General features: G+C 43.6%; 1 protein-coding gene across 3 annotated transcripts in view; it reads right to left on the bottom strand.

Moving 5' to 3' along the window:
• Positions 1–27,789, bottom strand: part of ate1 (arginyltransferase 1) — a 185,337-nt gene that overhangs the window by 115,082 nt on the left and 42,466 nt on the right. The window contains exons 6-8 of one of the 3 annotated variants that reach the window (XM_031823250.1): positions 24,564–24,778; positions 21,130–21,258; positions 18,998–19,126 (exon numbers count right to left, since the gene is read on the bottom strand). In XM_031823250.1, coding sequence (XP_031679110.1) covers positions 18,998–19,126; positions 21,130–21,258; positions 24,564–24,778 — 473 coding nt within the window. The remainder of the gene's footprint in view (positions 1–18,997; positions 19,127–21,129; positions 21,259–24,563; positions 24,779–27,789) is intronic. The other 2 variants (XM_020481341.2, XM_020481340.2) reach the window with 2 other exon arrangements.

Genomic DNA, 27,789 nt, shown 5'->3' on the forward strand with positions numbered 1-27,789 from the left:
CAGAACACATTCTTATTTTCAATGATCGCCTAGGAACAGTGGATTAACTGCCTTGTTCAGGGGCAGAACGAGAGATTGTTACCTTGTCGGCTCAGGGATTCAATCTTGCAACCTTACGGTTAACTAGTCCAATGCTCATATCCCTGTAATGCTTAGATATTCTCTAAGCATTACAGGGATATGGCTCTGAATATATACAGCAACACCTCTGCCAAAAGCAAACAAAGCAAGAGAAAATATATATACCAACAGCAGTCCATTAAATCAGTGTGTGTGTGTGTGTAAGTATGTGTGTAAGTGTGTGTGTGCTGCGTGGTTGAAGCATAGGCTTCAGTCGCTCTTCCCTTCCAGGCTTTTGGCAGGGAGGGTGGACAATGAGCCCGTCATAGTGAATGTAAGCAATGTCTCCACGCGCTCTGGCCGCTTTAATGGCTGGGATAAGTTCATTCCTCTTCTGGCACACAGCTTCAGGATAGTCCTCATTAAAGCTCCCGAATGGCGTAGCAGTCTAAGGCACTGCATCTCAGGGCTGGAGGCGTCACTACAGACACCCTGGTTTGAATCCAGGCTGTATTTGAATCCAGGCTGTATCACAACCGGCCGTGATTGGGAGTCCTATAGGGAGGCGCACAATTGGCCCAGCGTCGTCTGGGTGTGGCCTGTGTAGGCAGTCATTGTAATTAAGAATTTGTTCTTAACTGCCTTGCCTAATTAAATAAAGGTTCAACTAAAAAATAGTTTTTGGCTCTTTCTAGAACTGCTACCTTGTCCATGAACCTCAGGAACTTGACCACTATCGACCTGGGCCGGTGGTGTTTCTTTCCAGCCCTGTGGGTGTGATCCACCACAATCATTTCTCCCACTTTGTCCTCAGACTCCGTCCAGGTCTCATGTGACAATTCAGTCCACAATCATGTTGTTCCACCTTGACAGTCCCTCGAGAAAATCTGATTTCTCCATCATTGTTATCATGGATTCACATACAGAACTGGTGTCCTCTCTCAATGACTTACAGATTACTGTTATCTTCCCATTCTCCTGTTTAAAGTCATTGAGCTGACCCTGGGAGAACTGCACTGTTCTTCAGGTACTGGACCTCTCTGGTCAGGTTGTCTATTATTTTATTAGTTGATTCCAGTATTTGGACAAAACACTTAACTATTTTATTGTTGTTGTAACAACTGCTTGTAGAACTATTTTTGTTTCTTTAAAATATCCTTCACCTGTGATAGAGATAAACTACTGTCCTCAATGGTACTCCCCCCGGCTATGGTCTTTGTAAATCGTAGAAACACAGGTTACGCTGTTACTCCTCGCAGTTCCAGACAGGGTAGGTCACAGGGAAGATTGAAAACAACAAACAGCAGGGATCCAGACAGCCACAAGCTCGGGACAATGCACGTTCCCAGTCACAATGACTAACAGCATTCAAGAACTCAAGAAAACCCAACTAGCTTGATAGTTGGCTAGCTGTAACGCCAAACAACTCCTCAGACCAGCAGGATCACTGGAAAGATAGTATCGGTCCTAGCAACTGATGCCAACCGGGTTGCAGGATCAAAACTGAACCCTGTGGAACTTTGGCTTGACAACGGTTTATTCGGCAAGGTTTGCCTGAAGCCCGGTTCACTCTGGGTTCGGTGGTTCTGGCAATCAGTAACCCACCCCAATTGGCAGTGCCCCTTGAAGGTTCTTCTGTCACAATGAGCCTCACTCGGGTTTATGCTGGTACTCAGCACTGGACCCCACAGATAAAAATAAACCCATGCGAAAAACGCCCTCATACCAACCAGTCATAGCGCAGCGTAAAAGAGAGGGTACAAATAGTCTGGGTAGCAACTTGAATAGCAGTTCAGGAGTCTTATATATTGCTGTTAAGCTGTTAAGATGCCTTTTGGACCTAGACTTGGCACTCTAGAACCGCTTGCCATGTGGTAGCAGAGAGAACCTTTCTATGACTAGGGTGGCTGGAGTCTGACAATTTTTTGGGGCCTTCCTCTGACACCGCCTGGTATAGAGGTCCTGGATGGTAGGAACCCTCTGTAGTGTCTTGCGGTCGGAGGCCAAGCAGTTGCCATACCAGGCAGTGATGCAACTAGTCAACATGCTGTCGATGGCGCAGCTGTAGAACTGAGGACCCATGCCAAATTGTTTCAGTCTCCTGAGGGGGAATATGCTTTTTCGTGCCCTATTCATGATTCTCTTGGTGTGTTTGGACCATGATCGTTTGTTGGTGATGTGGACACCAAGAAACTTGAGGCTCTCAACCTGCTCCCCTACAGCCCCGTCAATGAGAAAGGTGGCGTGCTCAGTCCTTTTCCTGTAGTGCACAATCATCTCCCTTGTGATGATCGTGTTGAGGGAGAGGTTGTTATCCTGGTACCACACAGCCAGGTCTATGACCTTCTCCCTATAGGCTATCTCATCGTTGTCAGTGATCAGGCCTACCACTGTTGTGTCGTCGGCAAACTTAATGGATGGTGAACAGGGAGCACAGGACGGGCCCCCGTGTTGAGGATCAGCGTGGCAGATGTGTTACCTACCCTTACCACCTGGGGGTGGCCCATCAGGAAGTCCAGGATCCAGTTGCAGAGGGAGTTGTTTAGTCCCAAGGTCCTTAGCTTAGTGTTGAGCTTTGAGGGCACTATGGTGTTGAACGCTGAGCTGTAGTCAATGAATAGCATTCTCACGTAGGTGTTCCTTTTGTCCAGGTGGGAAAGGGCAGTGTGGAATGCAATAAAGATGCATCATCTGTGGATATGTTGGGGTGGTATGCAAATTGGAGTGGGTCTAGGGTTTCTGGGATGATGGTGTTGATGTGAGCCATGACCAACATTGCAAAGCAGTACATGGCTACAGATGTGAGTGCTACGGGTCGGTAGTCATTTAGGCAGGTTACCTTAGGGACTATTGGTGGTCTGCTAGAAAGATGTTGGTATTACAGACTGCGACAGGGAGAGGTTGAAAATGTCAGTGAAGACACTTGCCAGTTGGTCAGTGTATGCACGGAGTACACGTCCTGATAATCCATCTGGCCCTGTGGCCTTGTGAATGTTGACCTGTTTAAAAAGGTCTTACTCACATTGCTACGGAGAGCATGATTACAGTCATCCGTAACAGCTGATGCTCTCATGCATGCTTCAGTGTTGCTTGCGTCGAAGCGAGTATAGAAGTATTTGAGCTTGTCTGGTAGGCTCGTGTCACAGGGCAGCTTGCGGCTGTGCTAGTAGAGTTGCAAGCCCTGCCACATAAGGACGAGAGTCGAAGCCGGTGTAGTACTGTGTATACCCCTTTAACCCTGTGAACACTATGGAACACAGGGTAACAGAGGGGCCTTTAAACATGGACAAGCTTCCAAATTAAGTTGTGCTTCTGTGAGACTGGATGAAGCAAGGCCCATCATGGACACAGGGGGCTCCGGCAATGGCTGACGTAGCACTCCGTTTGGACGTAACCAAACGCAGGAGTACTGAAGTCACAGTAATGTTTTTTGGGAGGGGCTCGCAGGTTGCTCAGGCCCGTGCTAAGGCCCTTCGCTCCTGAGCCAAGTGCCCGATGGCTGCGTCCTCAGAAGTGCCCTCAAGCTCCAAGAACTGGAAATGGGAATGTGATTGCCATAATGCCGGGGGAAAGCTAGTAAGCTTAATTTGCCGGAAGTAATGCATGACTTTAGCCATGAGGCTTCTAGTCTAAGCTAGCTAGCCTCTGACTGCAGCACATCCATTTAGAATAACCAAGCAACTTTATGCTAGCTACGTATACTAAACAAGAGTTAGCCAATAAATTCCACCATTATGAAGCTGGAATAACTAGCAGGAGCTAGCTTGCCTCTGCAAGTTAGCTAACATGGCAAGCACGCAATGCAGAACTTTTTAGCTAGCCTGGGCTCGAAAGTTCACGTAGGACCGGATCACCGAGGTGGGACCAGGACCCCTCTGGGAAGAGAGGAAATCGGTGTTTAAACAAGACAGACACAGGCGGCAGGGGGATACCTACAGAACCTTGTCGCCCTATCTTTTAGAATAGCCTCCTGTAACCGGCAACAGAGTGCACAGGAGCCGGAAGACATTCAACTCGACCAGCAACCCAATCCATTTCCGCGTCCTGCAATTCAGATCCAGCCGAGGTACAGGAACCCGGGAGATGAAGTGACTATCAGAAATACCAAGCCTCCTAAAGAACGCTAAACAATTGTCAAGTGAACCTGCACCGCAGGCTATTGGGGGAACAGTGCCTGCCATTCCCTAGTCTCGCAAACCAACTGATTTGAACAAGGGCAGTCTGTGCATGTACTGAGCCGAGACATACAGTGCCTTCAGAAAGCATTCATACCCCTTGATTTATTCCACAATGCCCACACGGGTCCGAGTGGACTAATCCATTGTTGAGGCCGTGGGGATGGCACATTCCACTCAAAGAAAGTGATACTAAAATTGTACATGGTTAAAGACAAAATGGTGCAACAATAAAAAATAATATTTTATAATGCGCTTTCTCCCGAGTTTGATAGCGGTTGCTGTCCGCATTGTATGAGCGCATCCTGTTCAGTCTTAATACCATGACTTACTTAGGACTATATTTCAATACTTATACTACATGCTACTGAATCAATCAATCATTAATTTGTTCATGTCATCACAGAGCATACGAGTCATTCATGATTTGAAATGCAAATCAAACATTTCAGCTTTAAAATATAAATAAAGCGATCCTAGAATAATTTGCGTAAACAAATCCACCATTCCTTTTCAGCAATTTTATTCACGAATGCATGCCACTGTTAGCCTTTGCTTCAAAAAAACAAAAAGATCGACTCACATAATAGCACCTTATCCATATTTTTCTTTATCAAATGTATTGACTTCCCTTTACCTCCAGACCAATCAGTAAACATTACCTTGTTTAAAGTTTGTTACATCATCTGCATCCATTTTGCTGTCACGTGTTACGGTGTTATAACCAATTTATTGATACGATTATGATATGCTATAGGTCAGGCCCTATTGGTCATGTGCATGCGATCTATTAATGTGTCACGAACGAGAGGAAGGGTTGAGGGAATGTTTTCCCTAAACAAATGAGGGACTTCGGTAACGTAACTTTTCAGTCAGAAATGGTTGTAATTATGTTTCAGCAACACGGACAGCGTGATAAACACTTGATGTTCTGTGGCGGTCACAGCAGCAGGGAGGAGAGACACAACGGGTACTAGTCACACGCTGTCATTTTTCCTCACAGCCCATTAAGTATGAGCCAGGTCCAGCACAATCAAATCCATTGCGGTTGGACTCCCTCTAGTGTGTCTTAATTATTTAATCAAACAGTGCGCTTAAAGCATAGGACAAGCTCAGTGCAAATAGCTGGTCTGATTAAAAACACATAGGATGTGTCTAAATATGGAAAAAGACACCTAAATATTGACCAATCGATTTGTCAAATTAAGAGATATTTTTGGGGGTCGGGGACAGCCCTAGTAAAGATCTCCCATATCTGGGAAACCACCCAGTGGTGTAGACTCCATTCCTGAGGAAAAGGGCCCCCCATGGATAACAAATCCACACCAGAGTTGAGGAAACCCAGGAACACGCATTGCCCAAACACACACACACACAGTCTCAGAAAGCAGCGCTGGTTTATAGCCTACCAGAGTATGTCCCTAGGTAATACCTTAATGGATTAATAAATACCTACAAAACATCATGATCCAACTTCCCCCTACGCAGCACCGGGCATGGCAGGTCACCAACAACCCTAACGAGCCATCACCACTTTAATGATGCACAACACTTTCCATTGCTCAATAAATACACCTGGAGGGGAAAGGAGGAATGGGGGAGGACAGCTTCTGGAAGAGAGGGGAGCAGGTACAGTTGAAGTCAGAAATTCACATTCACTTAGGTTGGAGTCATTAAAACTCGTATTTCAACCACTCCACAAATTTCTTGTTAACAAACTATAGTTTTGGCAAGTCGGTTAGGATTATTATTTACAGAGATTATTTCACTGTGTCACAATTCCAGTGTGTCAGAAGTTTATATACACTAAGTTGACTGTGCCTTTAAACAGCTTGGAAAATTAAGTTGTGGTGTTAGCCTATCAGAAGCTTCTAACTGACATCATTTGAGTGAATTCTCTACCTGTGGATGTATTTCAAAGCCTACCTTCAAACTCCGTGCCTCTTTGCTCGTTTGGAAAATCAAAAGAAATCAGCCAAAACCTCAGAAGAAAAATTGTAGACCTCCACAAGTCTGGTTCATCCATTGGAGCAAATTCCAAATGCCTGAAGGTATCACGTTCATCTGTACAAACAATAGTACGTAACACCATGGGACCACACAGCAGTCATACCGCTCAGGAAGGAGACGCATTCTGTCTCCTAGAGATGAACGAACTCGTGAGAAAAGTGCAAATCAATCCCAGAACAACAGAAAAGGACCTTGTGAAGATGCTGGAGGAAACAGGTACAAACATATCTATATCCACAGTAAAACGAGTCCTATATCGACATAACCTGACCTTTCAGGTTATGTCGCAAGGAAGAAGCCACTGCTCAAAAACCACAATAAAAAAGCCAGACTACAGTTTGCAACTGTACATGGGGACAAAGATCGTACATTTTGGAGAAATATCCTCTGGTCTGATGAAACAAAAATACCTCAATCCTATAGAGAATTTGGGGGCAGAACTGAAAAAGCGTGTGCGAGCAAGGAGGCCTACAAACCTGGCTTAGTTACACCAGCTCTGTCAGGAGGAATGGGCCAAAATAACAATACAAAACACTAAGTTTTGGAAGCTTGTGGAAGGCTACCTGAAAGGTTTGACCCAAGTACCAAATACTAATTGAGTGTATGTAAACTTCTGACTCAATGGGAATGTGATGAAAGAAATAAAAACTGAAATAAATCGTTCTTTCTACTATTATTCTGACATTTCAATTTTTTTTGTATAAAGTGGTGATCCTAACTGACCTAAGACAGAGCATTTGTACTAGGATTAAATGTCAGGAATTGTGGAAAACTGAGTTTAAATGTATTTGGCTAAGGTGTATGCAAACATCCGACTTCAACCGTAAATTAATAGGGAATGGGAGAGGAGGATATAGCGCTAGAAATAGTTAGCTGTAGAGAAAGGTCAAATTGGTTGAGAAGGTCCCAATGTGCTCCTTCGTTTCCTTTATTACTAAACCTTCCATGTTTGCTGATCTGAAGGACCTATAAGTACTAAAGGAACTTGCACGGTCCACCATATTGTACGGAGCGAATTTGGACTGACTAAGAGTAAAGGACAGTAACCCAGTAGCAGCAAGGAAAATGGGGCCACAGAATAGCAGGAGTGAGAGGGAGCCATGTCTAAACTAATGTGAACAGAAAGTCAAACGAAGTGTGGAAAGAATTTATCAATCCGAGGTGGGTGGGTTAGGTCCAGCAGAATAGGGGTAGTTGTAATTAGCAGTGTCATAGGGGCAGGTGTGGTGCTTGTGTGTGTCTGTCAAAGCAGGCTTTAAGACCATGCCCCCAAGCAGGCTGGAGTTCCCCCAAATAGCCAAGGCCCTTCACCCTGGACAACTACAATGCCTTTGGAAAGTATTCAGACCCCTTGACTTTATCCACATTTTGTTATGTTACAGCCTTATTCTAAAATTGATTAAATATGTATTTTTTTAAGCAATCTACACACAATACCTTGTAATGAGACTCGAAATGGAGCTGAGGTGCATCCTGTTTCCATTGATCATCCTTGAGATGTTTCTACAACTTGATTAAAGTCCACCTGCATTAAATTCAATTGTTTGAACATGATTTATAAAGGCACACACCTGTCTATATAAAAAAAGTCCCACAGTTGACAGGTCATGTCAGAGCAAAAACCAAAGCCACGAGGTCGAAGGAATTATCCGTAGAGCTCCGAGACAGGATTGTGTCAAGGCACAGATCTGTGGAAGAGTACCAAACAATTTCTGCAGCATTGAAGGTCGAAGAACACAGGGACCGCCATCATTCTTAAATGAAGTTTGGAAACACCAAGACTCTTCCTAGAGCTGGCTGACCGGCCAAACTGAGCATTCGAGGGAGAAGGGCCTTGGTCAGGGAGGTTACAAAGTAACCGATGGTCACTCTGACAGAGCTCTAGAGTTCCTCTGTGGAGATGGTTGTCCTTCTTGAAGGTTCTCCCATCTATGTAGCACTCCACCAATCAGGCCTTTACGGTAGAGTGGCCAGATGGAAGCCACTCCTCAGCAAAAAAGGCACATGGGAGCCCACTTCCAGTTTGTCAAAAGGCACCTAAAAACTCAGACCATGATAAATAACATTCTCTGGTCTGATGTAACCAATATTGAACTCTTTGGCCTGTAGGCCAAGCGTCACATCTGGAAGAAACCTGGCACCATCCCTACGGTGAAGCATGGTGGTGGCAGCATCATGCTGTGGGGATGTTTTTCAACAGCAGGGAATGGGAGACTAGTCAGGATAGAGGCAAAGATGAACAGAGCGAAGTACAGAGACCCTTGATGAAAACCTGCTCCAGAGCACTCAAGACCTCAGACTGAGGCAAAGGTTCACCTTCCAACAGGACAACGACCCTAAGCACACAGCCAAGACAACGCAGGAGTGGCTTCGGGACAAGTCTCTGAATGTCCTTGAGTGGTCCAGCCAGAGCCCGAACTTGAACTCAATTGAACATCTCTGGAGAGACCTGAAAATAGCTGTGCTGCGACGCTCCCCATCCAACCTGACAAAAGCTTGAGAAGATCTGCAGAGAAGAAATGGGGGAAAGAAACTCCACAAATACAGGTTTGCTAAGGTGCTTCAACAAAGTACTGAGTAAAGGGCCTGAATACAGTACTTGTAAAAAAATGTTTTACTCAGATTCACATAAGTTAACAATGATTTATAAAAACCTGCTTTTGCTTTGTCATTATAGGGTAGTGTGTGTATAGCGAGGAAAAAATACAAATGTATCAATTTTGGAAAAAGTCGAGGGGTCTGAATACTTTCCGAAGAAACTGTCAACAACAGATCTATAAAGCACAAAGTAAAAACAGATACTTTCCGTGTCATGAAACACATAAAAACGCCCTAAAATAAACATAAAACTCATGTCCAATTTCTGTGTATCAAAAATACTACTGTTAGCACACAGTCTACATGAATGAAGGGTTCATAGTCCTCCAAACCTCTTTCTTTCCCAATCCCATTGGTATGAAGGTGAAATGGGGTAACTGGCACAACCCATATGGTACAATAACTAACCAGCCTTACATTCACCCGTAGCCTCATGCATACCACCATTAATAACCCAAACTGGCAACCCCATCAAACCTGGCAACCCCATCCACAAAAAAAATGACACTAAAATGTGGCACGAAACAGACAGATGTCAGTGTTGTGGTCCACACCTCTCTGGTCCTCCTTTCTGTCCCAGGCTCACAACACAGCAGTGAAACTGGGCAGAACACAAATATACTTGCACTCACACACAAGCAGACACCTTCACAATTAACAGTCCTAGTGTTGTTATGGCACCAGGAAATAATCCGTCACCACAGACGGACTGACTGACTTCACTCATTTTTACAAGCTGGAGAATTAGGTAATTTGCTGTGCGCCATTGGCAGATAGCTAGGCAGGTGGAGGTTTTTCCAGCACTCCGGGACAAAGGGTCCTCACAGGTGTGTGTATGAGTGAGACTATTCCTTGTGTAATTTATTCCTCATATTATTATTCTATATTTCTTTGCATTGTTGGGAAGGGCACGTAAGTAAGCATTTCACTTAACACTGCCTGATGTTTATGAAGCTTGTGACAAATACAATTTGATTTGAGACCCTGCATCCTAAACTGCACCCAATTCCCTAGATAGTGCACTTCAGAGAGAATGTCCAGGAACCGCATTCTAACTAGACAACCTCTTCTCCTCCTCCACCCCAATCACCTGCAAAAGTCAATTGTGAATTTATATGTGCTCCCAGACACTGAAAACATCCCTGTTTCACAGCAAAATATTTCAACTGCGGGTGAAGATTTGGCGAGATAGTAAAAACACACCCTGAACGTTGCGCGAGACTCCAAGAGCACACGTCTTCATTTCCTGTGTAGCAGTATTCAATCATTAGCGTCGGTCTCAATTTCAGGTGTGAATTGACCTCATCTAGTAGGATTTGCCATAGTTGCCACTGAATAGGGTTTCAAAAATGTTCAACAAGTAATATCCCTAAATCACTTGAACCCTCAACAGCGTTTGTACACATTAGGTCAGTATCACATGCAAACACACACACACACACACACACACACACAATGGAACATGCTCATAAAATAGATAGTGGTTGCTTTATTAGTTTTGAAGGAAAGAGACACTACATTACCAATAGTATGTGGACACCTGCACGAACAACTTATTCCGAAATAATGGAGATTAATATGGGGTTGGTCCCCCCTTTGCTGCGATAACAGCCTTCAACTTCAAGGCTTTCCACTAGATGTTGGAACATTGCTGCAGGGACTTGCTTCAATTCAGCCACAAGAGCATTAGTGAGGTTAGGGCCCTGATGTTGGGCGATAAGGCCCATCTCGGTAGGAGTTCCAATTCATCCCAAAGGTGTACGATGGGGTTGAAGTCAGGGCTCTGTGCAGGACAGTCAAGTTCATCCACACCGATCTTGACAGACCATTTCTGTAAGGACCACGCTTTGTGCATGGGGGATGGTCATGCTGAAACAGGAAAGGACCTTCACTGAACTGTTACCAGTAAAGTTGGAAACACAGAAGCGCCTAGAATGTCATTGTATGCAGTTAAGATTTCCCTTCACTGGAACCATGAAAAACATCCCCATTTCTCATCCACCAATCTTCACAGTTGCCACTATGCAGAGGTAGATGGCGTTCTCCTGGAATCCGCCAAACCCAGATTCCCCAGTCAGACTGCCAGACAGTGAAGCGTGATTTATCACTCCAGAGAAAAAAAGTTTCCACTGCTCCAGAGAATTGTGGCAAGCTTTACAACACTCCAGCAGACACTTGGCACTGTGCATGGTGATCTTAGGCTTATGTGCGGCTGCTCAGCCATAGAAACACATTTCATGAAGCTCCCGACAACACAGTTCTTGTGCTGATGTTGCGTCCAGAGGCAGATTGGAACTCGGTAGTGAGTGTTACAGAGGACAGACGATTTTTACACACTAAGACCTTCAGCACTCAGTGGTCACATGTGTGGCCTACCAGTTAGCGGGTGACCTGTTGCTACTCCTAGCCTTTCCCACCTCACAATAACAGCACTTACAGTTGACCAGGGCAGCTCTAGCAGGACAAATTTTAAGAACTGACTTGTTGGAAAGGTGGCATCCTATGACGGTGCCACAATGAATGTCAATGAGCTCTTCAGCAAGGCCATTCTACTGCCAATGTTTGTCAATGGAGATTGCATGGCTGTGTGCTTGATGTTACAAACCTCTCAGCAACGGGTGTGGAAGAAATAGCCGAAACAACTAATTTCAAAGGGTGCCCACACACTTTCGTATACAGTTGAAGTCGGAAGTTTACACATACATTACATACAGCCAAATACATTTAAACTCAGTTTTTCACAATTCTACATTTTATCCTAGTAACAATTCCATATCTTAGGTCAGTTAGGATCACCACTTTATTTTAAGAATGTGAAATGTCAGAATAATAGTAGAGAATGATTGTTCAGCTTTTCTTTCATCACATTCCCATTGGGACAGAAGTTTACACACTCAATTAGTATTTGGTAGCATTGCCTATAAATTGTTCAACTTGGGTCTCCTTGCTCACACACGCTTTTTCAGTTCTGCCCACACATTTTCTATAGGATTGAGGTCAGGGCTTTGTGATGGCCACTCCAATACCTTGACTTTGTTGTCCTTAAGCCATTTTGCCACAACTTTGGAAGAATACTTGGGGTCATTGTCCATTTGGAAGACCCATTTGCAACCAAGCTTTAACTTCCTCACTGATGTCTTGAGATGTCGCTTCAATATAGTCACAATTTTCCATCCTCATTCCCATCCGCTTCCATCTGGCCACTCTACTGTAAAGGCCTGATTAGTGGAGTGCTACATAGATGGTTGTCAATTGGGATGGTGTTCTTCAGCTTGCAAGCCCCCACCTTCTCCTCCAAACATAACGATGGTCATTATGGCGAAACAGTTCTATTTTTATTTCATCAGACCAGAGGACATTTCTCCAAAAAGTATAATCTTTGTCCCCTTGTGCAGTTGCAAACCGTAGTCTGGCTTTTTTTATGGAGGTTTTGGAGCTGTGGCTTCTTCCTTGCTGAGCGGCCTTTCATGTTATGGCGATATAAGAGTCGTTTTACTGTGGATATACATACTTTTGTACCCAATTCCTCCAGCATCTTCACGCAGTCCTTTGCTGCTGTTCTGGGATTGATTTGCACTTATCGCACCAAAGTACGTTCATCTCTAAAAGACAGCCCACATCTCCTTCCTAAGCGGTACATACATACATACATACTTTTGTACATACTATTGTTTGTACAGATGAATGTGGTACCATCAGGCATTTGGAAATTGCTCCCAACGATGAACCAGACTTGTGGAGGTCCAACTTTTTTTCTGAGGTCTTGGCTGATTTCTTTTCATTTTCCCATGATGTCAAGCAAAGAGGCACTGAGTTTGAAGGTAGGCCTTGAAATACATCCACAGGTACACCTCCAATTGACTCAAATTATGTCAATTACCCTATCAGAAGCTTCTAAAGCCATGACATCATTTTCTGGAATTTTCCAAGCTGTTTAAAGGCACAGTCAACTTAGTGTATGAAAACTTCTGATCCACTGGAATTTTGATATAAGTGAAATAATCTGTCTGTAAACAATTGTTGGAAAAAGTACTTGTCATGCACAAAGTATATGTCCTAACCGACTTACCAAAACTATAGTTTGTTAACAAGAAATGTGTGGAGTGGTTGAAAAACAAATTAATGACTCCAACCTAACTGTATGTAAACTTCCGACATCAACTGTATATGGGTCGTTCCAAGAATCGAGTATTCTTTTTTACTTTTTACCCTTTATATCCCCAATTTCGTGATATCCAAATTGTTAGTCTTGTCCCATCGCTGCTACTCCTGTACGGACTAGGGAGAGGCAAACGGTCGAGAGCCACACCGCTCACTTAACCCCGAAGCCAGCCGCACACCAATGTGTCAGAGGAAACACTACAACTGGCGATCGAAGTCAGCTTAAAAGGCGCGCAGCCAGTCACAAGGAGCCGCTAGAGCATGATGGGACAAGGAAATACCGGCCGGCCAAACCCTCCTTTAACCCGGATGGCGCTGGGCCAATCGTGCGCCGTTTCATTGGTCTCCCAGTCACAGCAGACTGGGATCGAACCCAGGGCTGTAGTGATGCCTCAAGCACTGCGATGCCATGCATCACACCGCTGAGAATAGAGTACATTTTGAAGCCCTTCGATATTTTAAGTAGAAACTGTTCACCAATATTGTATTTTAAAAGCCTGTTATAGTGCCTTCGAAGTATTCATACCTGTTGACTATTTCAAATTTTGTTGTATTACACAGTCTGAATTCTAAATTTATTTATTTATTTTAAAAAATAACGTTTTTCCCTTAACCATCTACACAAAATAACCCATAATGACAAAGTGAAAGTGTTTCTAAAAATGTTGGCAAAATAATTCAAAATGAAATACAGAAATCTAATTTACATACAGTACCAGTCAAAAGTTGACACCTACTCATTCAAAGGTTCTTTATTTGTACTATTTTCTACATTGTAGAATAATAGTGAAGACATAAAAGATAAGAAATAACATATGGAATCATGTAATAAACAAACAAAAAAGTGTGAAAATGATTCAAAGTAGCCCTTTGCCTTGACAGTTTTGCACACTCTTGGCATTCTCTCAACCAGCTTCATGAGTTAGTCACCTGGAATGCATTTCAATTAACAGGTGTGCCTTGTTAAAAGTTCATTTGTGGAATTTATTTCCATCTAATGCATTTGAGACAATCAGTTGTGTTGTGACAAGGTAGGGGGGGGGGGGGGGGGGGGTATACAGAAGATGTTGGTAAAAGACCAAGTCCATATGGCAAGAACTGCTCAAATAAGCCAAGAGAAATGACAGACCATCATTGCTTTAAGACAGGAAGGTCAGTCAAGCACTTTGAAAGTTTCTTCAAGTGCAGCTGCAAAGGAAAGGAAGACAGAGTTACCTCTGCTGCACCTCAGAAATTGCAGGCCAAATAAATGCTTCAGAGTTCAAATAACAGACAGCATCAACTGTTCAGAGGAGACTGTGAATCAGGCTATAAGGGTCGAATTGTTGCAAAGAAACCACTCCTAAGGACACAAACAAGAAGACGAGACTTGCTTGGGACAAGAAACACTAGCAATGGACATAAGACCGGTGGAAATCTGTCATTTCGTCTGATGAGTCAAAATTTGAGATTTTTGGTTCCAGCCGCCGTCTCCTTGTGAGACACGAAGTAAGTGAACGGATTTTCTCCACATGTGTGGTTCCCGCCATGAAGCATGGAGAAGGTGGTGTGATTGTGCTTTGCTGGTGACACTGTCAGTGATATATTGAGAATTCAAGGCACACTTAACCAGCATGGCTACCACAGCATTCTGCAGCAATGTGCCATCCCACCTGGTTTGCGCTTAGTGGGACTATTATCAGTTTTTCAGCAGGACAATAACCCAACACACCTCCAGGCTGTGTAAGGGCTACTTGACCAAGAGTGATGGAGTGCTGCATAAGATGACCTGGCCTCCACAATCACCCGCCCTCAACGCAATTGAGATGGTTTGGGAGGAGTTGAACCGCAGTGTACAGTGAAGGAAAAACAGCCAACAAGTGCTCAGCATGTGGGAACTCTTTCAAGACTGTTGGAAAAGCATTCCTCCTGAAGCTGGGTGAGAGAATGCCAAGTGTGTGCAAAGCTGTCATCAAGGCAGAGGGTGGCTACATTGAAGAATCTAAAATATATTTTGATTTGTTTTACCCTTTTGTTTCCTACTTGATTCCATGTCTTATTTTAAAGTTTGAGGTGTTCACTATTATTCCACAATGTAGAAAATAACAAAAATAAAGAAAAACCCTTGAATGAGTAGGTGTGTTCCAAGTTGACTAGTACTGCAAGTATTTAGACCCTTTACTCAGTATTTTGTTGAAGTACCTTTGGCAGCGATTACAGCCTTGAGTCTTAGGTATGACTCTACAAGCTTGGCAAACCTGTATTTGTGGAGTTTTTCCCCATTCTTCTCTGCAGATACTCTCAAGCTCTTCAGGTTGGATAGGGAGCATCAATGCACAGCTACTTTCAGGTATCTCCAAAGATGTTCGATCGGGTTCAAGTCCGGGCTCTGCCTGGGCCACTCAAGGACATTCAGAGACTTGTCCTGAAGCTACTTCTGTGTTGTCTTGGCGGCATGCTTTGGGTTGTTGTCCTGTTGGAAGGTGAACCATTGCCCAAGTCTGAGGTCCTGAGTGCTCTGGAACAGGTTTTCATCAAGGATCTCTGTACTTCGCTCCGTTCATCTTTCCCTCAAACCTGACTAGTCTCCCAGTCCCTGCCACTGGAAAAACATCCCCACAGCATTTTGCAGCTACCACCATGCTTCACCGTAGGGATGGTGCAAGGTTTCCTCCAGATGTGATGTTTGGCATTCAGGCCAAAGAGTTAAATCTTGACTTAATCAGACCAGAGAATCTTGTTTCTCATGGTCAGAGTTCTTTAGGTGCCTATTGGCAAACTCCAAGCGGGGTGTCATGTGCCTTTTACTGAGGAAAGGCTTCTGTCTGGCCACTCTACCATAAAGGCCTGATTGGTGCAGTGCTGAAAAGATTGTTGTTCTTCTGGAAGGTTCTCCCATCTCCACAGAGGAACTATGAAGCTACATCGGTTTCTGGTTCACTTCCCCGACCAAGGCCCTTTCTCCACCGATTGCTCTACAGACAATTCCATCAACCGCATGGCTTGGTTTTTGCTCTGACATGCACTGTCAACTGTGGGACATTATATAGACAGGTGTGTGCCTTTCCAAATCATGTCCAATCAATTGAATTTCTCACATGTTGATTCCAATCAAGTTATAGAAACATCTCAAGGATGATCAATGGAAACTGGATGCACCTGAACTCAATTTCCAGTCTAATAGCAAAGGGACTGAATACTTCCGTAAATAAGAGGGTTTTTTATTATTATAAATGTGCAAACATTTCTAAAAATCTATTTCTGTTTTGTCATTATGCTTTGCAACTTACTTTGGTGCCTTGATGCAAACAGGATGCGGAAATAGGTTTTATTCTGTAGAGCCTTTTTACTCTGTCCATTAGGTTAGTATTATGCACAACAATGTTGATGCATCCTCACTTTCCTCCCATCACAGACATTAAACCCTGTAACTGCTTTCATGTCATCATTGGCCTCATGGTGAAATCTCTGAGCGGTTTCCTACCTCTCCGGCAACAGAGTTAGGGAGGAAGTCTGTATCTTTGTAGTTACCGGGTGTATTGATACACCATCCAAAGAAATATTCAAATGTGAGCTTATTTTATTTTACCAATCTACCTATAGGTGCCTTTCTTTGCGAGGCATTGGAAAACCTCCCTGATTTTTGATGTTGAATCTGTGTTTGAAATGTACTGCTTGACCGAGGGGTGGGGTACAGAGATGAAGTAGTCATTCACAAATCTATGTTAAACACTATTATTGCACAGAGTGAGTCCATGCAACTTGTGACTTGTTAAGCACATTTTTATTCCAGAACTTATTTAGGCTTGCCATAATAAAAAGGGGTTGATACGTATTGACTGAAGACATTTCAGCTTTTCAATTTTGACATTATTGGGTAGGCTAGTGACAAACATGTTTCTCAATTTAATCCATTTTAAATCCAGGCTATAACAACAAAATGTGGAAAAAGTCCAGGGATGTGAATGCTTTTTAATAGAGACTTCACTGAAAATTAAATAAATCAGATTTAAGATTAATATAGACTTGCTAAAGTGCCAAAAATCAGTTTGGAAGGTTTTAACCCACTTTAACCCAGCCACTTCAAGTTTTTACCATAATTTTAAAGCCCTGGTTATGTCCTTGCTTTGACAAAGTCATTTCTGAAGATTATTTGATATGTGATTATTGATGAATTTAAGTCTGTCCTTAATGTGAACTGATATGGTAAAACTATTCCTTTTAAAATATTTTTTTCAATAGAGACATTGAATATACAGTATAATAGTCAAATCATAATGTAAAAGCAGGTGAGCTGGTTCTACTCTTTCTGGCCATTTTCTGGTGTTTAGTGGTGGAAAACGTGTGAGTGAGTCAAGCATAACACCCTGTTAGCCATAATGAAGATGGGCTAGAAATGTTTGAACAATGTAAAAAATAAAAAAATGTGTGATGTTGCACTCAATTGCAGCTTGCTGTTGCACAAAACAAGTTTCCGTTTCCATTCCCCGTCACAAGGGGCTTTATGTTTCATTTAAGATAAAACCTCAACCCTGTTACAGTCAAATGCTGTTACTTTATTGGCACTTACTATAAGTCTTGTTTTTCCCCTTAATAAAAAAACATGTTTTCCCATCTTAAGTTAAACATGTGCTCTCTATGACAGAATGTTAAAATGAATTGAAATTCATTTTTTTGACCAAGTTACACTACCCAAAATGCACTGTGTGTGGAATGACCCATATGATCCACACTGTCTCATTAGAGTTGTGATTAATAGTTGTTGATTGAGAGAAGTATCCAGGATTCAGGCCAGCCTCGTCCTGTTCATTAGAGTGAAACTAACTCCCTGATCGCCTGATCACCTCAGTGTGGACCAACCAAGTCTGCTCTAAGTAAAGCTCCGCCTTATCTCAGCTCACTGGTCACTATAACACCCACCCGTAGCACGCGCTCCAGCAGGTATATCTCACTGGTCATCCCCAAAGCCAACACCTCCTTTGGCCGCCTTTCCTTCCAGTTTTCTGCTGCCAATGACTGGAACGAATTGCAAAAATCGCTGAAGTTGGAGACTTATATCTCCCTCTAACTTTAATCATCGGCTATCTGAGCAGCTTACCAATCGCTGCAGCTGTAAATAGCCCACCCAACTACATAACTCATTCCCATATTGTTTTTATTTACTTTTTTTGCACACTAGTATTTTTACTTGCACATCATCTTCACATTATCTGTTTATCCATGTGTAACTGTGCTGTTGTTTTTGTCGCACTGCTTTGCTTTATCTTGGCCAGGTCGCAGTTGTAAATGACAACTTGTTCTCAACTGGCCTACCTGGTTAAATAAAAGGTGAAAAAATATATTTTAAAAATCATTCATAATGTTGAGGTGTGTGTGTGTGTCTTAGCTAACCCTGGTTAATACACACATGGCACCCTTTCCCTGTAATTGCTCTGGGCTCTGCTCAAAAGTAGTGCACTATATAGGGAATAGGATGCCTTGAGACACAGCCCATGAAACACAGGCAATGACATGCATTGAGTTCACCTAGTCATAAATCACCATCAAACACAATGGAATCAACTTACATAATGGCATGCAGGGTAATCTAACCTTTAAACACACCACCATGGGTATGTGTATGGGGTTATCTGCAAAAAAGCATGCAGGAAATTTGCTGTGTCAACATGCTACGCAGTCAGCGCAATCATGTGATGTTAAGGACATTGACATTGTACTCAAAAATGGAAAAGTAAACCGGCAGAAAATTCTCAACAGGACTGATCGCTGACAGAATTTAAATAAATTAATATTCATATCTAGGCATATTTTATCTGCAGACAAATGAATACACATTTATTTCAAGTTAATTGGCAACAAAAAATAACTTTAACCCTTCTATGGATGGTACTGTGTTTGTGATGGAGGAGCAAAATGTGGCAGGGTGGCGTGTACAGCACAGCGCATGGTAGCATTGTGGCAGTCACTGTGCCCTGTGCATTACAGTAGGTGCGATGTCAGAAACGTTACCGTACCTCACTCTCGTTACACTCGGAAGGGGTGTCGCCGTGAACGGCCATCTGGTAGCGTGCGTACAGCGCTGCCGACTGCTCATAGGTCGCCATGAACTGAGGATCATCATCATTGACGGGCACTAGCCTCACCTTCGGAGAGGATGGTGAAAGAAGAAGTGGAGGGATGGATAAAGTCAACATTGGTTGTCGAGAGTGGGGACAGCGAAGGAGGAAAGACAAACGGCGAAGAAAAATGAGGACATACAGTATGGAGTTGGGGTGTTGGAGGGAGAATGAAGAGGAGGAAGGTGTGGTATTGGTTTGCAGGTGGGATGGACAGACAATAGGAGAACCAAAAAAATAAGTGGAGGTTGTAGACAATAAGCAGTTTAGCACTATAAAAACTTTCTACTGAAGCAATTCAGACTCCCAGTTCAAAGTTCTGTTGATTCATTTTTTTTTTTTTTTTAGCTGCTCGGTTCTGAATTGAGACGAGTCAGGCCAATCAAGATTTCAACCATAGAATTAACAACAAACCAAAACTAAGAATTCTGGGAGAGTGAGTCCAGTGGTTACTGCCTGGAGATGAGGGATCCAGGGACCCTGAAGATGAGGCTAGTGTACCACCCCCGCGCCACGGTTGACGACAAACCCTCAAAGAGAAAGACAGGGGACTAGAGGTTGAATGGAGTTCTAAGATATGAGATTCAAGGAACAACAGGCATCCACATTCCACACACACTCGCATTCAGATAGGGATCTACACACTCGCTTTTACTCTTGTATACATCCAGATATGAGACAATAGCAATGTCCCAAGTGGTGTGAGATTTACACAGATAAAAATCAGGCTGAGCTCCAGCCTTCGAGACAGAATGTCTGGTGAGAACCGCAGGGCGGAGACAATCCTCCGACTGTGTCAAGTGCCAGCATGGGCAAAAACGACAAACTAATGCTAACACTGAATTTTAAGTGGATGCTTCAGTTCAACAACTGTGACTGGTTGGGAATGGAATAAAAACAAACTAGCAGGAGTGATGGGCACAGAGGGAGTGGAAGACTGATGAAGAAAAGAGGAAGAGGGTGGGAATGAATACCTGACTGCCACCATATTCAAACAGCTAGAGGTAGCATCCCAAATGACACCCTATTCCCTACATAGTGCACTACTTGTTTCTGGTCAAAAGTAGTGCACTAGGTACAGAATAGGGTGCTAATTAGGACACAACCAGAAACTAAAAGACCCAATTAGACTGAGGCACCTGTAGAAACACTGCCTTCACCCTCCTCCGTGTATGGGAAATTTCCCCCTGCGAGCGAACAAGATGCGAACAACATGCACACACATTCAGACATCCACAAACATGTAACAGAGCGCACACACAGACACACACACTCCCCTAATCCTGAGTCCTTCATTCACTTTCTCCCTTTCATTCATACCCATACCACAGGAGGTTGGTGAAGCCTTAATTGGAGAGGATAGACTCGTGGTAATGGCTGGAGCATTATTAGTGGAATGATACCAAATAAATGGGTTCCATGTGTTTGATGCCATTCCACTAGCTCCTTTCCAGCCATTATTATGAGCCGTCCTCCCCTCAGCAGCCTCCACTGGCCCACAAAGTCACACTTTCAATTTCTTCTTCTCTCCATCCTAACCACTTCCATAGCCAGAGAGTGATTATGGTAACTTGCTCTTTCATGTCACCTAACTCCACGTTCTCGCCATTTCCCCTCCACTACTCTATCAAATGTCTCCAATCCCTTTCACTTAGCACCCCATTCACTTGCATCTGTATCATCTTAGTTGCCTGATGACAGATTGCACACAAACATTGGTCAGAGATACTTCGCTCACATTGGAGAGAAACTGATTATACTATTTGGCAAACTCCAGATAACAATTACATCTGTCGGTTCAAGATGTTCACCCAATGTTGACGAGATGCTCCTGATGATGTTTTAATGTTGTTTGTTTTTATATCATGTTATGAATCCAAAGACAAATTTCCCACATGGTGTTTTATAATAAAGACAACTGAATTTACTCTCAACACTGTTCACTGTGTTTTGATATCAAAAGCACCCCTTAACCCTCGCCCTCCCTTCCCCCTGTGCCCCTTGAGCAGGTTGACCTGATGACCCCTGACCTGGCTCTCGGTGGGCTTGTCTGGAGGGTCGTGGTGAATGGCCATCTGGTAGAGTTTGTACACCTGGTAGGAGGCGTCGAAAGAGGCTTTGAACTGTGAACTGGGGGGGTTGGAGCGCACTAGCCTCACCTTCAAAAGAGGGATGGGCAGAGAAGGGTTAACACAAATATAAAAAGACAGGCCACAGAATGTTAAGTGGAGACAAATCCACACAGAGGGTACACCACATTCGCATATTAAAGCAGAGGGAGGAAAAATGTATTTAAAAGTATGAAAGAAACCGAATGGAGGGTAAACTGAATGTCTCGTCCTCCATTAACTCTGTCCGTCACTAAGACAAATCTTTGAGTGTTACATTTCTCATTTTCAAGCATGCCACATCAGGCTTTAAACCATCTAAGCCGTTTCCCTCCTTTAAGGTAGGCCCTTGAACATTTTTAAGAAGATGTTTTGTATTAAGTAAGCATTCTATATTCCACGTGTGTGGGGACAGGATATACCAAGGTGAACCTTTATTATACATCTTGAAAAAAGGTATTTGACTGAATGATTAACACCGTAAACAGCATTCAGAAGTTATATTGGGTGGGAGTTATTTACAATGCAGTTTTTCTATTACCGCAACCACAGGTGCTACACCCAAGCAGTGAGGTTGATAAAGGAGGAGGGCGTGTTTGTGTCCATCTCCATGGAGACAAGCAGAGTGACAGGTGAGAGCATGACAAAAGAGAACAAATAGGGTAAACACCACAAGTGTTTGTCATCATGTTTAACAGAAACATCATTCAAAGACCTTACCTGGGTTGATCTCCTGAAAAACCAAAGAGATCATTCAAACATGACCTGTGTGTGTGTGTATGTGTGTGTGTGTGTACACCTCTTATAAACCCCATTTCCAGTGCTTCACCATGTCATGTCAAGCTACAGTAGGGGAGGATTAGAACCAGTTTTAAAACAGGCCCAAAAGTCAGGCAGCCAGGCCTTTGAGCTTTGGATAAAGCCTAACCACTAGTGTTGAGAATTCAACCTTCATAATCCCCCCAGCTTCATTTTAATTAAACATGTTTGTTTTTAAGCTTTTGTTGGCCAACATGCCCCTGCCATTTGAATAGTAGCCTGCGAGGGAATTTCAACCCAAGGTTTGTTTGAGTTGGACATGCACAGGGCTCTCATATGACTGCTTGGTACACGCACTGTATATTCAAACAAAGATGTTGGGCCTTTTACGTAAGTAAGGCCTCTTTAAATGTACTTTTAAAACTCCAGATATCCTTTGATACACCAAAATAGTTTTATTGAGCCAACACCACACTGGATAGTTTGGTGAAAACGCAACGCTCTCATAACAAATCGAATGAGATGGCACCGACAGACTAACACCAAACCATTCCAATAATGTTTCTGTAATGCCACGTAATTAAAATGGAGATATTGGCCTTCAAAAGCCCCTGTAAGCCGATATGTTGTTCCACATGTGGAACTCTGTGTGAGCCCATATCCTGTTCTCTTTGATAAAAACTGCGCAGAAGAGACTCGCTGACTATAGAATGTGTCTGATAAACAGAGAAGGCCAATGGCCAAACAAGAGCAAGTGAACGTGTGAGAGGAGAGTGGGTTTGTAACTAAAAGATAATAAATAATAGGAAGGCATATTGAGCGAGATTGGTTGGTGTTATACGCTTCTCTTTGGGGAAAGGGGGGGGGGGCTGTCAATCGTATGTCCACACTGACCCCTGGTGGTGGCAAGGGCACAAGTATGTGTCCCAACCTGACCCTCCAGACATCTCATCTATGTCATTCACTAAAAGCCACTAGTTTTACTGTAAAACACTAAGGGTCGTGGATGAGAACAGGGTTGTGGTTACAGGAAAAGGCTTTATTACGATTCCCAGTCTCAATGTATCTATCAATACAAGGGAAGGGGTCTTACCTATAGTCAGGGGCTCCTTACCCTCGATCACATCTCCTCTCTCTCTTTAATGTCTCTTTCATTGGGGCCATATGTACATGCTTCTCTCCTCCTCCCAGTCCTTTCCTAATGGATTGTCTGACTCCATCACTCAGGCGGTCTGACATGTTTAACGGTTGTGCTGGTGATGAAGTGGAGCTGGAATGTTGTTAATTGCATTTGTGTAAACACCCAAAATATCCTTGCGGTCCAAGACCTTCAGTTTCCCCCTGTAGCTCCACAGCAAATCTGAACTGGGGTGTATTTGGTGATATGAAACATTCTGATAGAATGTTGTCGATAGAAATAGAATAAATAGAGCAGACTTGCACGATCCCTATTCTACATGACAGGCAGTTAGATGTGCTCGACTCAATTCACTTCTATCTAATTCTGAACTTTCTGGTATGTTAGATCATCCTGAACTGGCTCCTGCTGAAGTCTAAGACTCTCAAAGTCATAAAGAGTGGTGTAAATGGCAAAACCCAGATTCAATTATCTCCATATCATCAGAATCTTAAACATCCCAATTCCTAGCATTGATTGCAGCCCATCGGCATGCTTTAGGCCTACAAACTCGTGTTTCAAAACACATGAGCCTTTCAATCATCTTCAATTGCCAAACAACAAATTAACCTTCAATTGGGTGGCTCGACTTTGTGTGTACGTACATCCACTTAAGGAAATTGAATGAGTAAACATCACAGCCAATAGAAGTAATCTAATCAGCTAAGATGAGCTGATTGGGAGAGGAGTCTGATGGGAGCTCAGTGCCAGTCAGTGAATGAATAGCTCGTCTCAAGGTCTAGCTTAATCAAAAGCTGACATCACTCTAGACTACCAACCTCAGCGAAAGTCAAGAGGATGGACCAAAACTTCACCTTATACTGGAAAGGGATATATTTTTATTTTTATCTGGGCTTGTGTTCCAAATGGAACTATATTCCCTTCATAGTGCACTACTTTTGACCAGGGCCCATTAGAGCTTTGGTCAAAAGTAATACACTATAGGTTATGGGGAATAGGGTGCCATTTGGGATGTAGCCCTGCCTGCAGTACATCCCAGAGCCAAAAGTACATTTACATCTCTTATAAACAATGCAGAGCTCTGCAGTCGTTTGAATGTGATTACTTGGGGTAGCCTGACCCGTGTGTGTGGTCAGGCTACCATTTGGTTGAGTTTGTGTCGTGAAGTGCTGGATTTTCCACTTGGTCTCTGGCCGTACCATTCACCCCACAGGCACGCATGGTGAAGTCACTGGGTTAGGGAAGCCGATAGAGGCCTCTCTCTGGCCGGGTCTGGCGGTAGATCCTTTGGAAGTGGATAGACGTAAAGCAATATAGAGGAAACTCACCTAAAGCCACTGGAAGGCTAGGTGGCGCCATCACTGTATTACTTACACCCATCCGGTTCCTTCAGATCTGTAGACATTGAATGAGTAGGGGCTAGGAAGTAGCTGTAGACCTGAACCCCTCTCTCGCTTACCTCGAGGCGGTGCAGAGGACTATCGGGCAGAGATTCGTTGATGAACTCCTCCAGGGCTTTGGGTTGGTTGAGCTGGACGGGCGGGGCGGGGATAGAGGTCGCAGAGGCCGGGACTCCACCCCCCACCTGTCTTTTCTGCTCCTTCTGCAGCCGGCGAGCCTTCCTCAGTTCCTTGGCTTTCCTACACAACGGCCTGCCGGGGTCCGCTCCTACCCCTGAAGGGGAGGAGAGAGATGGAGAAGAGTGGGATGGAGAGCGGGAGAAAAATGGGAAAACAAAGAGCGGGTGGGAGGGAGAGAATAAATACTATTGTTAGAAACTAGAATGGTATAGATGGGAGCACAAGTTTCCTTTCCAAGGGTGCGAGAACTTCAGGATGTTAACACCACATCGTAATCCTTTTTCGCTCCAAAAACAAGCTTGGGGTATGGCATTTCCAAAACTGTTCAATATAAAATAATTGTGTAAAAGAGCTCGAAAGAGAGGGGGGGGGGAACTAAACTACAGCCTTATGGAACAGGCAAGACTTCTGCATGAGGTTTATTAACACGGTAGTGTGGGAGTGAGAAAGAGGTGGTTACTTTTAAACGATGTTGCCATTGATGATGAGTCCCACATTTGGGGATGTTTTGTGGGTGTGAGGCCATGTTTCCAATGGCTTTGCTCCCCTCAGGGGAAGTCGGATTGCCTTGTTTGATTTAGCGTAGCCTCCACACGCATGCGCCAACACACAAAAAAAAAAAAAAAAACAGATCTACATGGATGTCGTTTTCTATTTTTCCCCCCTTCCGCAATACATGACATCACCGCACGAGAACCTATAAAACAGCATGGGTTGTGTTTGTTGACTGCAAGTGATCTCTTGGCTTTTTGTGGACACCTTTGGTTTCAAATGAAGGGGTATCAACTTAGGAGATAGAAGGTCCTCTGCCTCTGGGGAGTTTCCAATCAAATGACGAAGATCATGACCATATATGACTGTGTATTTATTTATTTTTATTTCACCTTTATTTAACCGGGTAGGCTAGTTGAGAACAAGTTCTCATTTGCAATTACGACCTGGCCAAGATAAAGCATAGCAATTCGACACAAACAGAGTTACACATGGAATAAACAAAACATAGTCAATAATACAGCAGAACAAAAGAAAACAAAAAAAGTCTATGTACAGTGAGTGCAAATGATGTAAGATAAGGGAGTTAAGGCAATAAATAGACCATGTGGCGAAGAAATTACAATATAGCAATTTAAAAACACTGGAATGGTAGATGTGCAAAAGATGAATGTGCAAGTAGAGATACCGGGGTGCAAAGGGGCAAGACAAATAAATAAATACTGTATGGGGATGGGGTAGGTAGATGGGCTGTTTACAGGTGGGCTATGTACAGGTGCAGTGATCTGCTCTGACAGCTGGTGCTTAAAGCTAGTGAGGGAGATATGGGTCTCAAGCTTCAGTGATTTTTGTGCAGTTCGTTCCAGTCATTGGCAGAGTTTAGTCTAACCAGACACCTAGGTATTTGTAGTTGTCCACGTATTCTAAGTCAGAGCCGCCCAGAGTAGTGATGCTGGACGGGCGAGCAGGTGCGGGCAGGGATCGGTTGAATAGCATGCATTTAGTTTTCCCTGCGTTTAAGAGAAGTTGGAGGCAACGGAAGGAGAGTTGTATGGCATTGAAGCTCGTCTGGAGGTTAGTTAATACAGTGTCCAAAGAGGGGCCAGAAGTATACACAATGGTGTTGTGCTGGATGGTTTGAACAGGGCTGCAGGTTCTGATGGGAAACAGCGTTCAGATTTCCAGCATGTCAGTAGCTGCTCCACACAGAGTACTGGATCTTAGGCAGAGGTGTGTGTCTGTTGCTGACATCAGAGGCAGCACACTACAATCACAAGAGCAGTGTCTTAGAGACAAACATACAAACCAGGCTGATACAGCTTAAACAGGATAGGAGAAGAGAGTACTGTAAGGAAACTGGATCTTCTTCCAGACCTACTATGAAAAGTGACACACAAACCCCATTCTTTACAGAAGTCTGTTGCATCTACATGACAGAGGACCGAGACAGACGGACTACTCTGTCAACTTGACGCACGCATATATTGCGCAATGCAGCTCCAGTAACCCCATCCCTCCCCACCTGGCCTTCTGCAAGCCGCCACCAAAAGCACTCTTGATTGGCGAATGTCATATCGGAGACCCGCAGGAGGAGAGGGCAAGTACTAGTGTCAGGAACCAGAACCAGGGTCATATTCACTAGTCAAACGGAAGAAAAATAACTGAAACAAGGACTACCTAAAAACGTGTCCAATCAGAAGATTAGTTTATTTTCTGTTGCAAAGCATTTTACTAGTGTGCGCACTAACTAATATGACCGTGTGTCAAAACTGGGTGGATGATCCTCAGCCTTCAGCATAGACCTACACATACACATACTAACTAATGTCTCTACATACTATGAACTGTACACTCCCTTCAGTATCTATATGGGCGGTACTTTGACTTGAGGGCTACACACTTTTCTGTAAATCATTCATTGAGGTAAGAGTTGTGAGCTTATCTGAACTCAATCAGGACCCCGAGAGACCATAGATAAATCCCTCAGTCACGGTTAACTTTGCAGTTGTCTGGGTGCTAATGCTATGGGGCAGGTTGAGTGATTCTGTGTCTAGACTCTAGACAATAGACACCAAGTTATGAGACAAAGTGAAACGAAGGAGAGAGCGTGAGAAAGCAAGAAAAAGAGGGAGGGAAGATCTGAATGGCATACTCCTCATAGCCTCTCTCCTCAAATCCCATTGGATGAGAAAGCTAGAGGTCCGTCCCCTCTGACCTCTTCTAATGGGTTTTGAGAAGGAGGCGGGGATAGTGGCGAGAGGATGCGAGGCAGTGGAGGCTCCTCAGAGGAGGAACAAAAGGACCATCCATTGTGAATTTCATAATGGTAAAACATTTAAAGTTGTACTTTTTAGATAAAACTACACTAAGTATATTCACATCACCGAATAATTGATTTAAACACTTTTGCAATGAAAGTCTACAGTAGCTTCAACAGAACTCTGTAAGGTAGCACCATTGTGAAGCTGATCCAATTCACATTCTCCCAGAGACAAACAGAAAACGATGTGTCTCAGTCAGATGACTGAGGAGAAAGCATTACCTCCTTCCCTTGTATATCCTCAAATTCTCTCCGTATCCTGTGACTAAAGAGAGAACATTTCCGAGCAGGAG

The sequence above is a fragment of the Oncorhynchus kisutch genome, linkage group LG4 (genome assembly GCF_002021735.2).
Source record: "Oncorhynchus kisutch isolate 150728-3 linkage group LG4, Okis_V2, whole genome shotgun sequence".
Lineage (NCBI taxonomy): Eukaryota > Metazoa > Chordata > Actinopteri > Salmoniformes > Salmonidae > Oncorhynchus > Oncorhynchus kisutch.